The following is a 15,913-nucleotide window of genomic DNA, read 5'->3' on the forward strand; positions in this document are numbered from 1 at the left end:
TTTGCTGTGTGTTATGAAATATCTGCTTAAAAGTCTGCCACTGCTCGTCTACTGACTTCCCCTGTAGTCTATCTTCCCAGCCCACTTTAGATAACTCTTTCTTCATACCTCTGTAATTGCCCTTGCTTAAGTTGAAGACACTGGTTTGAGACCCGAGTTGCTCACCCTCAAACTGAATTTGAAATTCTACCATGTTATGATCGCTTCCCCCTAAAGGATCCTTAACTATGAGATCTATCAATCCTACCTCATTACACAATACCAAATCTAAAATAGCCTGTTCCCTGGTAGGTTCTGCAACGTATTGCTCTAAGTAACAATCCCTGAGGCACTCTACAAATTCGACTTCCATGCTACCCTTGCCAATTTGACTTGTCCGTCTATATGCAGATTAAAATCACCCATGATAATTGCAGTGCCCTTCTTACATGTCTCCATTATTTCCTGATTAATATCTTGTCCTACAGAGAGGCTACTCTTCGGGGGCCTATAGACCACTCCCACCCGTGATTTCTTTCCCTCGCTATTCCTTATTTCCACCCAAACTGATTCTATATCACGATCTATTACACCTATGTCATTACTCACAACTGCACTGATCCCTTCCTTTAATAACAAAGCTACCCCACCTCCTTTTCCTTTCTGCCTATTCTTCCGGAACATCGAATATCCTTGAACATTAAGATTGCAGTCCTGGTCATCCTGCAACCACGTCCTTATCTGCAACCCTAGTTATACAATTCGCCAGGACACTGGTTCCAGCGTGGTTCAAGTGAAGCCCATCCCAACTGAACAGCTCTCTCCTTCCCCAGTACTGGTGCCAGTGTCCTATGAATCGAAACTCATTTCTCCCACACCAATCTTTGAGCCACACATTTACCTCTCTAATCTTATTTACCCTATGCCAATTTGCACGTGGCTCAGGTAGTAATCCGCAGATTATTACCTGCTTTTTAATTTGGCCCCGAGCTGCTCATAGTTCCTCAGCAGAACCTCTTTCCTAGTTCCACCTATGTCATTGGTGCCTACATGAACCACGACAATGGATCTTTTCCCTCCCAATCCAAGTTCCTCTCCAGCCCAGAAGAGATGTCCTTAACCTTGGCACCAGGTAGGCAACACAGCCTTTGGGACTCTCTATCTTTGCTGCAGAGAACAGTATCTACTCCCCTAACTATGCTATCCCCTATTACAACTATTCTCTTTTCTCTTTTCTCCCCCCACTTGCCTGGCACTCTGAACCACGGTGCTGTGGTTAGTTCGCTCATCCTCCCTACAGTCTGTGCCCTCGTCCACACGAGCAAGAACCTCGTACCTACTGGATAAGGCCTCTGGCCGAGGCTCCTCCAAAGCATGGCATGGCTTTAGACCCTACAGACAATGCCATAAATGCTGTTTGTACTGAGGTAAATCATGTTTATACATTTGGACAAACATAAAACAATAATGGCCTTTTATTCTTTTCCTTATTAATGTTGTTATTTGGAATTGTGAGAATAAGTCGGTTGAAAGCAGGCCTTCTTTTGCTGCACAATAATATTTTGTTCTCCAAATTGGGTGCAAACACGAGCACATTTAGTGGCAGACCCAGCAGTGGTGACTTTATCTGTGCAACACGCAGATTTTCATTAATGAAAAGGGTGACAATAATTACTTGGATAACTTGAATCTAAAACCTGATCTAGATAGAATTCCCAACAGAAATACAATTTTAGGAAACATCCTAAATATAAATATGCCCTCTTACTGGTTTGAATCCATACATCATATGTGATAAAAGAAAATGGCCTCTAAATATGCTATTTGCTGCCTTGTACAGAAAAAAGTATTCTTTAGCCAACTTAGTGCATATTCCAGCAATTGAGTTTCACTAGTTCTATTAACCAATGAAAGACAAAACTTGCCTTTTTCTGAAAGTTCTGGCAAGACTTCTAAATTTATAATGTTTGAAATAATAGTAGAATGTCTATTAAAAAGTACAAAAAGCTCCTATGAAATAGACTTATATTTTGAAAACTTGAAATAGTCTTTTCCAGTACTGTTTTGTCAAATTCCAATCAATAAGTAGAAAATACAGATGTAAACAATAACAAACTAAACATAGATCAAAATATTAATGAATTGATCTAAGAAACTATTCACCTATAGGTGTTGGTGGAAGCAATCGACGCCTAGGTGAACGCCGGTACTCGGTGTAATTGTGAGACTCATCTTCTTCATAGTAACCACAGGGCTGATGATAACCCTTTGGCCTTTCAAAATCCAGGTCATTACTTTGAATTTGATTCTGATAGTCACTATGTATTTGTCTTCGTTGGATATGGAAGAAGAAGAAGAAAAAGAACACAATAAGACATTTTATAGAATGAAGAAGGGTCAATATCAGACTAACATATTCAAACTACCACCTATACTATCTTGCAGTCTTGATGCCTGCCCCGCTAGCCAGGAATTTTTTCTGTAGAGAGGTTTGACACAGAGTGTAAAGCTGGAGTTTGGTGAGGGAGGGAGTTTGGTGAAGGGGGAGGAGGTGCTCCTTTCTTTTTCTACCTTTTTCCCCCTCCAGTATTTGGTTCTTACTTCGGTACAGGGGAAGAAGCAGATTGGTGAGTAACTGGTAAGTATTCTACTTATAATAAATAGCTTGTAAAGATAAGGTATGGCAGGGAAGCTTGGCCAAGTGGAATGTGCATCCTGTGGCATGTGGGAAGTAATGGAGGCATGATGTGTCCTAGACAGACACAGCTTCAGGAAGTGCCACCAACTGCAGAATCGTGAGCTCCAGGTTTTGGAACTTGAGCAGTCGCTAGAATCACTGAGTGCATCCACGAGGCAGAGAACTACGTGGATAGCATGTTTAGGGAGGTGGTCACACCACAGGTTAGAAGCATGCAAGCAGAGAGGGAATGGGTGACCACCAGGCAGTCTCAGTGAACCAGGCAGGTAGCGCAGGAGTCCCCTGAGATGAACTCGCTAGCTAACCGATTTTCCATTTTGGATACTGGTGAGGCCTCAGACGAGTGCAGCCACAGCCAAGTCCATGGCACTACAGGTAGCTCAGCTGCACAGGAGGGGAGGAAAAAGAGTGGAGCAGCAATAGTGATAGGGGGTTCATTGTTAGGGGAACAAACAGGCATTTCTGCGGTCACAAACGTGACTCCAGGATGGTATGTTGCCTCCCTGGTGCTAGGGTCAAGGATGTCATAGAGTGGCTGCAGGATACTCTTCGGGGGGACAGATGAACAACCGGAGGTCGTGTTCCACATTGGTGTTAAGGACACAGGTAGGAAGAGGGATGAGGTCCTGAAATCAGATTTTAGGTAGCTAGGAAAGAGATTAAGAAGCAGGACCTCAAAAGCAGTAATCTCAGGATTATTCCCAGTGCCATGTGCTAGTTAGCATAGTAATAGAAGGATTATGCGATTGAACAAGTGGCTGGAGAACTGATGTAGGAGGGAGGACATCAGGGTTCTGAGGCATTGGGATTGGTTCCGGAGTAGGTGGGACCTGTACAAGTTAGACAGGTTGCACCTTAACAGGAACAGGACTAATATCCTCACAAGGAAATTTGCTAGTGCTGTTGAGGAGGGTTTAAACTAGTTTGGCAGGGGAAGGGAACTGGAGAGGGAGCTCAGATTGGAGGGAAGCAAAACTGGTAACAGGAAGTAGAAAAGTAGTAAGCAAAATTAGAAGTCGGATGAAGCAAAGGCAAGCATCAAGTAGGATCGGTATGCAGAAAATGTTAAAAAGACAAAGTTAAGGGCACTTTGTATGAACGCATGCAGCATTCACAACAAGGTAGATGATTTGAAGGCACAAATAGAGGTAAATAGGTATGATTTAATTGTCATTACAGCTGCGTGGTTACAGGGTGACCAAGACTGGGAACTGAATATTCAGGGATATTAGTCATTTAGGAAGGATAGGCATAAAGGAAAAGGAGGCGGGGTAGCGTGCTTAATAAGGGATGTGATCAGTACATTAGTGAGAGAGGATCTTAGATCGAAGGATCAAGATGTAGGATCAATTTGGATGGAGCTAAGAAACAGCAAGGGGCAGCAAACATTGGTGGGAGTTGTTTATAGGCCACCAAACTGTAGTGGTAATGTTGGGCACGGTATAAATCAAGAAATTAGAGGTGCATGTAACATGGGTAATAATGGGAGTCTTCAATTTACATATAGACTGGGTAAACTGAATCAGCACTAATGCTGTGGAGGATGAATTCCTGGAGCAGTACATTGAAAACCTACTAGGGATCGGGCTGTTTTAGATTTAGTGTTATGTAATGAGAAAGGGCTAATTAATAACCTTGCTGTAAAGGAGCTTTTGCGGAATAGTGACCATATTATGATAGAATTTTACATTAATGTTGAAAATGATATAGTTAATTCTGAAAGGGTCTTAAATATGAACAAAGGAAACTATGAAGGTATGAGGGACAAGTTGACAAGATGGATTGTGAAACTACACTAAAAGATTTGAGGGTAGACAGGCAATGGCTAGTATTTAAAGTAGTATTACATGGTCTACAACAAATGTACATTCCTCTAAGATACAAAAACCCAACAGGAAAGATGAATCAACTGTGCAAAAGAATATAAAGATTGCATTAGATCAAAGGAAGTGGCTTATAAGGTTGCCAGAAAAAGTGGTAAGCCCGAGGATTGGGAGCAATTTAGAATCCAGCAAAGGATGACCAAGAAACTGATAAAGAAAGGGAAAAGAGATCATGCATGCAAGCTAGAGAGAAACATAAAGGCAGACTATAAAAGCTTCTTTAGGTATGTGAAAAGGAAAAGATTAGCAAGGACAAATGTGGGTCGATTACAGGTGAAGACAGGAGAATTTATAGTGGAGTATAGGGAATTGGCGGAGTAATTGAGACGACCAATGTCTCGCCGACAGTAAGAGAAGCAAAAGTGACGTGAGAAAAATCTTTTTCACACAGTGAGTGGTTAAGGTCTGGAATGCGCTGCCTGAGAATGTGGTGGAGGCAGGTTCAATTAAAGCATTCAAAAGGGAATTAGACAGTTATACGAAAAGGAAGAATGTGCAGGGTTACGGGGAGAAGGGAGGGGAATGGAACTGAGGAAGTTGCTCTTTCAGAGAGCGAGTGCGGACATGATGGGCCAAATGGCCTCCTTCTGCGTTGTAACAATTCTGTGATTCTGTGTCTGGGTGTACTTTCCTTGATTTTATATACACAGATGATACACAATGGAGGAATAATGCTGTGATTGCTAGTAATGAAACTCAATTCCTCATTAACACAAAAATTGTTGAAAAAATGGGCAGACATATATGGTGAGACTATCATTGCCTTCCATAAGGGAGCTTTCCTTTTTCCTTAGTTGATTTACAAAATGGATATAGTTACAATTCATGTTTCTTACCTATCCACTGACTGCTTGCTGTCCTCTTCATAATACTCCTCCCCACTGAAATATTCCTGATCTCCTGAATAATGCTCATCCTCAAACCAGTCATCTGGTTTCGGTTCCTCTCGACAAATAGTAGGCAGACAGCCATCACCAGAATCTGATCTATAGCAAATCAAGACACAACATTAAAATAGAACTTTATTTTTACTAAATGAGATTATAATTCTGTGTTTCAATTTTGCTATTAACATATGCGCTTCACAAATACAAATGCATTTAAAAAAAAAAAAATTTTCTGATTGTAATAAAATACTACCAGGAAAGCAATTAATATTTAAGTATATGTAAAAAATTTAATGCTTTAATACTTAAACTCTAACAAAGCAAAACAACTTTTATGATCTAAAAGCAAAAATGCTGGAAATACTCAGCAGGTCAGGCAGCATTTGTGGAAAAAGAAACAGTTAACATTTCAGGTTGACAATCTTTCATCAGATCAGTTCTGATGAAAGGTCATCGACTTGAAACATTAACTCTGTTTCTCTCTCCACAGATGCTGCCTGACCTTGAGTATTTGTAGCATTTTTATTTTTATTCCAAATTTCCAGCATCTTCAGTGTTTTGCATTTGTACAATTTTTATGACGTTCAGCTTTCAAGAAAGTAAATATTTGTTATACATATATTTAAATTATCTAAATAATATGCCGAAATTGAAGGACATACCTAATGTTAGTTTCATAATAATGTGTTCTGGTCCGGAAAGTAGTTAGGAAAAGAAATTAAGGTTAGGAAATATAGATATTTCAATTTATTTATAGTTCCACAAATGCTCTTTTTCAAAAGTAAAATTAATCTTTTAAATTCAACTGTAAAATTATGGAATCCAATAATGGTTATTGCCTGAAAATTAACGTTAGTGATAAATGCAATCATTTGTTACATTCAGATAACATCTGTTTGTCCACTATTTCTGTTGATTTGTTGAGCATGTGGCCACTAATCTTGTCAACAATAATTTCTAGTTTTATTAAACCAGATCACTAGAGTGGCACCTACCTAACCATTGTGAAGGCTTTTGTCATTATTCAGGCAGGTTGTTATTTGCTAGTAATTCACCTCAACAGCAGAAAACATTAATACAGGCCACCTCTCCCACAGTAAATGGATCTAATTGTCAAAGAATGGAACAGATCTAGCAAGGATGCTGTGGAGAAGTTCTTATAACACTGACTCAAACCCCATCTCCTTGTTGCTTTATAACCAAATAAAGGTTCTGCAACTAAGAAAATTAAAAGTAATTTTAAAAAGTAGGGGATGCAAAGAGGTTAGTATTCTGTCCTTTTATCTTCATGGTTCAAATACAGATCACGAGCATTTATGAGATGAACATCTCTTGTTGCCTAAATCCTTGATGGCACACATCCAAAACACAAAGCTGCCATTACCTTGATGTTAATCTTACACAACTTTATTCACATATGATAAAATTATAACCAAAAAAGATAGAATTATTTATTAGTAATAACAGACAATTACTAGACTGATTCCTGGATGAACAGATTATCCCATGAGTAGATTAGGCCTATATTCCCTGGAAAGTTTGAAGAATGAGAGGTGATTTTATTGCAACATATATAATTCTTAAAAATAGATGCTTGGAGGATGTTTTCTGTGGCTGGTAAGTCAAGAACATGGGGTCACAGTCTTAGAATAAGGAGTTGGCCATTTAAGACTGAGATGAGGAGAAATTTCTTTACTCAAAGGGTTGTGAATCTTTGGAATTCTCTACCCCTGATAGCTGTGGTTGCTCAGTCACTGTGTATATTCAAGACAGAGATTAGTAGATCTTTGGATACAGAGAATCAAGGGCTAGTGTGGGAAGGTGGAGTTGCGGTTGAAGATCAGATATGGTCTTACTGATTGGCGGAGCAGACTCGAAGGGCCAAATGGCCTACTCCTGATTCTATTTCTTATGTTCTTACATTCAAGTCACTGTAGTGTGTCAATGCTTAAGCAATATCTGCCAATGGAATAGCAGAATGTAAATTTGTGACTAATATTCTTCAAACAGCAGATTTATTTTTTTCCCCATTTTCCCAATGTTTGCTCCTTCCCCCCTTTCCTGAAGGTATTATTTATTTATTTATTTTTATTTATTTAGAGATAAAGCACAGAAACAGGCCCTTCGGCCCACCGAGTCTGTGCCGACCAACAACCACCCATTTATACTAATCCTACATTAATCGCATATTCTCTACCACATCCCCACCATTCTCCTACCACCTACCTACACTAGGGGCAATTTACAATGGCCAATTTACCTATTAACCTGCAAGTCTTTTGGAGGTGGGAGGAAACCAGAGCACCCGGCGGAAACCCACGCAGACACAGGGAGAACTTGCAAACTCCGCACAGGCAGTACCCAGAACTGAACCCGGGTCGCTGGAGCTGTGAGGCTGCGGTGTTAACCACTGCGCCACTTGCTGGGCTACAATTCATGAGATTGACAGCACTCCAATATCTTGGCCACTGTGACCAACCAGCACAGAGGAAGATTTTATCATGATGTCTGCTTATGCATCCATCACCATTTTCTTTCACCTAAAAGTAATATAATCTGCTCTGGTTCCACCAGGGCCACTCAGCTTCAGACCTCATTACAACCTTGGTCCAAACATGGACGAAAGAGTTGAATTCAAGAGGTGAGGTTAGAGTGACTGTCCTTGACATCAAGGCAGCATTTGACCAAGTGTGGCATCAAGGAGCCCTAGCAAAGTTAACGTCAATGGGAATTGGGGGTAAACTTTCCACTGGTTGGGGTCACATCTAGCATAACAGAAGATGGTTGCTAATCATCTCAGTCCCAGGCCATCGCTGCAGGAGTTCCTCAGGGTGATGTCCTAGGCCCAAAAATCTTCAGTTGTTTCATTAAGACCTTCCCTCCAACATAAGGTCAGAAGTGGGGATGTTCTCAGATGATTGCACAATTTTCAGTACAATTTGCAATTTGAAGCAGTCCGTGCCAGCATGTGGCAAGACCTGGACAACATTCAGTCTTGGGCTGTTAAGTAACATTTGCGCCACACAAGTACCAGACAATGACCATCTCCGACAAGAGAGAATCTAACCATCTGCCCTTGACATTCAATGGTATTACTATTGCTGAATCCCCCACCATCAACATCCTTAGGGTTACCATTGACCAGAAACTGAACTGGACCAGCTATATAAATATTGTGGCTACAACAACAGGTCAGAGGCTGGGAATTCTGCAGTGAGTAACTCACCTCTTAACTCCCCAAAGCCTGTCCACCATCTGCAGGGCACAAGTCAGGAGCGTGATGGAATACTCCCCACTTGCCTGGAAAAGTGCAGCTCCAACAACACTCAAGAAGCTTGATATCATTCAAGACAAAGCAGCCTGCTTGATCGGCACCCCCAAGGACCACCTTAAACATTCACTTCCCCCACCACCGACACACAGTGGCAGCAGTGTGTACCATCTACAAGATGCACTGCAGCAACTCACCGAGGCTGCTTTGACAGCCTCCACCATCTAGAAGGATAAAGTGCAGCAGACACTTGGGAACACCACCCAAGTACTTTCCCCCAAGTCACACATCATCCTGACTTGGAATTATATCGCCATTCCTTCACAATCACTGGATCAAAACCCTGGAACTCCCTTCCCAGCAGCACTGTCGGTGTACCTATATCCCAAGGACTGCAGCAGTTCAAGATGGTAGCTCACCACCACCTTCTCAAGGACAATTAGGGATGGGCAATAAATGCTGGTCTTGCCAGTGACACTCGCATCCTAACAACGAATGATAAAAAGGTCTGACACCAAACAACTTTGGGTGTTTGGAATCAAATCCAATTCAGGTAACTGTCGATCTGAAACTGAGATCAGCATTCTTCCCTGTTTAAATGTATTTGTTGGTAATATTGTTGATTAAAGGGGAAGTAACATTTTGAAAAAAGGGTTCAGAACAACTTGTTTTCAAACACACAATGTGAAAAGGTTAAGTTCCATGAAAAAATAGAATCTCAGAACGGCTACAACACAGAAGGAGGCCTTTTGGCACATCGAGCCCATGCCAATTCTCTGCAAGAGAAATTTAGCTAGTCCCACTCCCCTGCCCTTTCCCTGTAGACCTGCAAGTAATTTTTCAAATGTAAGTCTTCCGAACGACTCACTCCTCCTCGGTGTTAAATTACTTTTACAAGTTTAAATGCAGCTACATGATGTATGAAACCGATTGTACGTCATTTGTTGTTTGCTTGTTCAGTAGTTATTCTAGCTAAAGAGATTCTTTAGTCTGGAGCAGTTAGAACATTAACCTTTATTACACATTATAACTATTTACACTTTGCACCAGTTTGTGTGGCAGCTCTGTATCTATCTCCAAATCTCTTTCACCTGTGATCTCTTACATCATCATGGTAGGAGATATTCTTTACACTCTCTCAACATTAACCATTTCAGACCCTTATACTACATCTCCCCCCAAGTCTTTATCCAACTATATCTTTACATACATTCACTTTTCATTTGCATACCATCCCATCTTCCCCCAAGTCTCTGACTTCATAGATTCAATCATCTTTGCAACTCTCCCTCATCTTGTTGTCGTCAGATACGGAGGTTTAGCAATCTTTCTCTGAACTCTTGTTTCATGACTTGGATGGGCTTGATTGAGGTTTATAGTATCCGGTGTTATCTGAATTTCAGGTTCAACGTCTGTTTCGTCCAAATGTATGACCGATTGACGTCTTTGATGAATAGGAATAAGATTTCTTCTGTTTTTTTAGTACCTTCTGAAGTTCTTAGTAAATAAGATCGCTGTTGATTCTCCTCTCTCTGGAGAATTACTCCTTCTCTGCTTTGGTCTCGTACCCATACCTTTTGCCCTTCTGACAACTTCAGCAGGTTCCTGGTATGGTATTTCTTACTATAATTATGAGCTTGTTTCTTTCGGTAAGACTTTTCTTGGTCTTGAACTCTCTGATAAACCTTGATTTGTAACCCTGGAAGTAATTTCTTGGGTAGAATTGGAAGTTGCGTTCAAAGTTTTCTTCCCGTTAACAGTTCGGATGATGCTAATCTGCATAACAATGGAGTAGTTCAGTAGTTCAGAAATACAGTTTGAAGATCCTTGTTCAGCTTCTCCATTAAATTGTGGATACCTAGATGTACAAATCTACAGTTTTCTGCAAAGTGCGTGAAGTAATCATTTGCAAAGTGTGGTCCATTATTGGATACCATCTGAACAGGTATACCATGTGTTGCGAAAATTTCTTGTAAAACTCTAATGACTGCTTCAGTTGTTGTTGTTGTGTACATATGCTTAACCACGACCCACCTTGATTCCCAAGGTCTAGTTGGAACTTGGGTCAAGCTAAGAGGTTCTCTCTGATCCTGTCTGTGAACTGCACATACACAAAAACACAAGAAATATGGCTCATCGTGGGGTTCAATTCAACTTTCCTATCGCTCCCCATATCCCTTAATTCCCTGTGAGACCAAAAATCTGTCTATCCCAGCCTTAAATGTATTCAATGATGGAGCATCCACAACCCTCTGGGGTAGAGAATTACAAAGATTCACAACTCTTTGAGTGCAGTAATTTCTCCTCATCACAGTTCTGAAAGATTGGCCCCTTATCCTGAGACTGTCTCCCGTGTTCTAGATTCCCTGACCAGTGGGAACAATCTCTCAGCTACCCTATCAAGCCCATATGTCACAATTTGAAATCATTTCTTCTATATCCTTGGTCACCACATGGACACCTGAGCCCATGCTCTACATTTAGTTATGCCCATATGACCCTGGTGTATTTTCTCCAAGATACCGACCCGGAATGACACTGGAGTGACCAGTCTCTCATCATATACCAGCAAATCATCCACTATGGTAAAGTGTCTTCTGTGTTCAAAGAAAATTTTCATCCTCTTACCCTTGGGACTCTGTTGTGGTCAATATTTCTTGCAATATTGTCGGATATAGATGCATTGTTCATCTTGCATCTGCGCCTGACGAATTTGTTGGAGTTTATTTTAACTTGCCGGCCACTGTGATGCAGTGACCTGCGACTATGACTCAATTTTATTAATAAAATTAACATCCTGTTGAGTAGGATGGTCGACCGTTGCTCGAGACAATGCATCTACTGTCGTTTGTTGCTTGCCCTGTACGTATACCATTTCATACGTGAACCTCACTAGCCTCATCCGGAATCTCTGGATGCATGGTGGCAAGTTCCTTTTCATCAAGTAAGGAAACTAGGGGTTTGTGGTCTGTCTCTATGACAACCTTGAAGCCAATATTGTTCAGAACTCCTTTCTTGATCACGGCATGTCTTGCCTCAGTGTCGGACAATGCTCTTGGCGCATAATAAATAGGCCTTAGACTTCCATCGGGCTGTTCTTGGAAAAGGACTGTCTCTATCCCTGTGGACGAGGCATCAGCTGCAATTGTGTTTGCAAGTGAAGGGTGAGAATGGGCCAAAACATCTGGCGAAATCAGCATCTCCTGGATATTCTGAAATGCTTGTTTCTGATGTGCATCCCAGCACCATGCTTGAGCTTTCCTTAATAGCTGTTGCAAAGGCTCAGTAACAGGCTAAATTAGTTGGGAATTTTGCCAACTGAATGACCGTGCCAAGAAACCGCTCTCACATAAACCTTAGGTTATGTTCTTCAATAGACTCACCGTGAACTAAGATGTCATCTATATAGCATCTTCTTCTTCTTTGGCCTCCTTGTCTTGAGAGACAATGGATAATCGCCTGGAGGTGGTCAGTGGTTTGTGAAGCAGCGCCTGGAGTTGGAGTGGCTATAAAGGCCAATTCTAGAATGACAGACTCTTCCACAGGTGCTGCAGATAAAATTGGTTGTCGGGGCTGTTACACAGTTGGCTCTCTACTTGCGCTTCTGTCTTTTTTCCTGCCAACTGCTAAGTCTCTTCGACTCGCCACTCTTTAGCCCCGTCTTTATGGCTGCCCGCCAGCTCCGGCGATCACTGGCAACTGACTCCCACGACTTGTGATCAATATCACAGGACTTCATGTCGCGTTTGCAGACATCTTTAAAGCGGAGACATGGACGGCTGGTGGGACTGATACCAGTGACGAGCTCGCTGTACAGTGTGTCCTTGGGGATCCTGCCATCTTCCATGCGGCTCACATGGCCAAACCATCTCAAGCGCCGCTGGCTCAGTAGGGTGTCGATGCTGGGGATATTGGCCGCCTCGAGGACTTCTGTGTTGGAGATATGTTCCTGCCACCTGATGCCAAGGATTCTCCGGAGGCAGCAAAGATGGAATGAATTGAGACGTCGCTCTTGGCTGACGTACGTTGTCCAGGCCTCGCTGCCTTAGAGCAAGGTACTGAGGACACAGGCTTGATACACTCGGACTTTTGTGTTCCGTGTCAGTGCGCCATTTTCCCACACTCTCTTGGCCAGTCTGGACATAGCAGTGGAAGCCTTTCCCACGCGCTTGTTGATTTCTGCATTGAGACACAGGTTACTGGTGATAGTTGAGCCTAGGTAGGTGAACTCTTGAACCACTTCCAGAGCGTAGTTGCCGATATTGATGGATGGAGCATTTCTGACGTCCTATCCCATGATGTTCATTTTCTTGAGACTGATGGTTAGGCCAAATTCGTTGCAGGCAGCCGCAATCCTGTCGATGAGTCTCTGCTGACTCTCTTCAGTTAGCATTTAGTATTTATTGTAGAAATCTAGCACTAGGGACCAAATAGTTAAGTGGATCATAATTTAGTAAGGATTTAATAAGTATTTATTTATTTTATATTAATTAACTAATTAGTGCTAGAAATGTCAGTTAGAGGGGTGAAGTGCTTCACCTGTGAGATGTGGGAAGTCCGTGCCGCTTCCAGCGTTCCGGAGGACTACATCTGCAGGAAGTGTACCCAGTTGCAGCTCCTCACAGACCACATGGATCTGTTGGAGCGGCAACTGGATGCACTTAGGAGCATGCAGGTGGCGGAAAGCGTCATAGACAGGAGTTTTAGAGAAGTGGTTACACCCAAGGTGCAGGCAGATAGATGGGTGACCACTAGAAGGGGCAGGCAGTCAGTGCAGGAAACCCCTGTGGCTATCCCCCTCTCGAACAAGTATACCGTTTTGGATACTGTTGGGGGGGATGGCTTATCAGGGGAAAACAGCAGCAGCCAGAGCAGTGGCACCACGGCTGGCACTATTGTTCAGCAAGGAGGGACAAAGCGCAGAAGAGCAATAGTTATAGGGGACTCTATAGTCAGGGGCACAGATAGGCGCTTCTGTGGACGTGAAAGAGACTCCAGGATGGTATGTTGCCTCCCTGGTGCCAGGGTCAAGGAGGTCTCTGAACGGACAGGGGGCATTCTGAAGGGGGAGGGTGAACAGCCAGAGGTTGTGGTACACATCGGTACCAATGACATAGACAGGAAGAGTGATGAGGTCCTGCAGGTGATGTTTAGGGAGTTAGGTAGTAAGTTAAAAAACAGGACCTCTAGGGTTGTAATCTCTGGATTACTCCCTGTGCCACGTGCCAGTGAGGCTAGAAATAGGAAGATAGTGCAGCTAAGCACGTGGCTGAGCAGCTGGTGTAGAAGGGAGGGTTTCAGATATCTGGACCATTGGGCTCTCTTCAGGGACAGATGGGACCTGTACAAGAAGGACGGGTTGCATCTAAACTGGAGGGGCACTAATATCCTGGCTGCAAGGTTTGCTAGCGTCACTCGGGAGGGTTTAAACTCGTGTGGCGGGGGGTGGGAACCAGAGCAGTAGGACAGCTAGTGAAATAAATGAGGAGGACATAGTAAATAAGGCCAGTAAGACTAAGAGGAAGAGCAGGCAGGGAGATGTTGCTGAGCACAGCGGGACTGGTGGTCTGAAGTGCATTTGTTTCAATGCGAGAAGTATAACAGGTAAGGCAGATGAACTTAGAGCTTGGATTAGTACTTGGAAATATGATGTTGTTGCTATTACAGAGACTTGATTGAGGGAAGGGCAGGATTGGCAGCTAAATGTTCCAGGCTTTGGAAGCTTCAGGCGGGATAGAGGGGGATGTAAAAGGGGTAGGGGAGTTGCATTACTGGTTAAGGAGAATATCACAGGTGTACTGCGGGAGGACACCTCAGAGAGGTCACACAGCGAGGCAATATGGGTGGAGCTCAGGAATAGGAAGGGTGCAATCACGATGTTGGGGGTTTACTACAGGCCTCCCAACAGCCAGCGGGAGGTAGAGGAGCAGATATGTGGACAGATTTTGGAAAGGTGTAAAGGTAACAGGGTTGTGGTGGTGGGTGATTTTAACTTCCCCTATATTGACTGGGACTCGCTTAGTGCTAAGGGCTTGGATGGGGAAGGATTTGTGAGGAGCATCCAGGAGGGCTTCTTGAAACAGTATGTAGATAGTCCAACTAGGGATGGGGCCATTCTGGACCTGGTATTGGGGAATGAGCCCGGCCAGGTGGTCAAAGTTTCAGTGGGGGAGCATTTTGGGAACAGTGACCATAATTCCATAAGTTTTAAGGTACTTGTGGATAAGGATAAGAGTAGTCCTCGGGTGAAGGTGCTAAATTGGGGGAAGGCTAATTATAACAATATTAGGCAGGAACTGAAGAATTTAGATTGGGGGCGGCTGTTTGAGGGTAAATCAACATCTGACATGTGGGAGTCTTTCAAACGTCAGCTGATTAGAATCCAGGACCAGCATGTTCCTGTGAGGAAGAAGGATAAGTTTGGCAAGTTTCGGGAAGCTTGGATAACACGGGATATTGTGAGCCGAGTCAAAAAGAAAAAGGAAGCATTTGTAAGGGCTGGAAGGCTAGGAACAGACGAAGCACTTCAGGAATATAAAGACAGTAGGAAGGAACTTAAGCAAGGAGTTTGGAGGGCTAAAAGGGGTCATGAAAAGTCATTGGCAAACAGGATTAAGGAAAATCCCAAGGCTTTTTATACATATATAAAGAGCAAGAGCGTAACCAGGGAAAGGGTTGGCCCACTCAAGGACAGAGATCGGAATCTATGTGTGGAGCCAGAGGAAATGGGCGAGGTGCTAAATGAGTACTTTGCATCAGTATTCACCAAGGAGAAGGACTTGGTGGATGATGAGCCTAGGGAAGGGAGTGCAGATAGTCTCAGTCATCTCATTATTAATAAGGAGGAGGTGTTGGGTGTCTTGCAAAGCATTAAGGTAGATAAGTCCCCAGGGCCTGATGGGATCTACCCTAGAATACTGAGGGAGGCAAGGGAAGAAATTGCTGGGGCCTTGACAGAAATCTTTGCATCCTCATTGGCTACAGGTGAGGTCCCAGAGGACTGGAGAATAGCCAATGTTGTTCCTTTGTTTAAGAAGGGTGGCAAGGATAATCCAGGAAATTATAGGCCGGTGAGCTTTACGTCAGTGGTAGGGAAACTATTAGAGAGGATTATTCGGGACAGGATTTACTCCCATTTGGAAACAAACAAACATATTAGCGAGAGACAGCATGGTTTTGTGAAGGGGAGGTCGTG

General features: G+C 42.9%; 1 protein-coding gene across 1 annotated transcript in view; it reads right to left on the reverse strand.

The window, feature by feature from the left end:
* LOC137380344 (voltage-dependent L-type calcium channel subunit alpha-1D-like) overlaps nt 1-15,913 on the reverse strand; it is a 487,921-nt gene that overhangs the window by 16,020 nt on the left and 455,988 nt on the right. The window contains exons 42-43 of the mRNA XM_068052272.1: nt 5,397-5,546; nt 2,143-2,309 (exon numbers count right to left, since the gene is read on the reverse strand). Of these exons, the coding sequence (XP_067908373.1) occupies nt 2,143-2,309; nt 5,397-5,546 (317 nt within the window). The remainder of the gene's footprint in view (nt 1-2,142; nt 2,310-5,396; nt 5,547-15,913) is intronic.

This window comes from Heterodontus francisci, chromosome 19, assembly GCF_036365525.1.
Source record: "Heterodontus francisci isolate sHetFra1 chromosome 19, sHetFra1.hap1, whole genome shotgun sequence".
NCBI lineage: Eukaryota > Metazoa > Chordata > Chondrichthyes > Heterodontiformes > Heterodontidae > Heterodontus > Heterodontus francisci.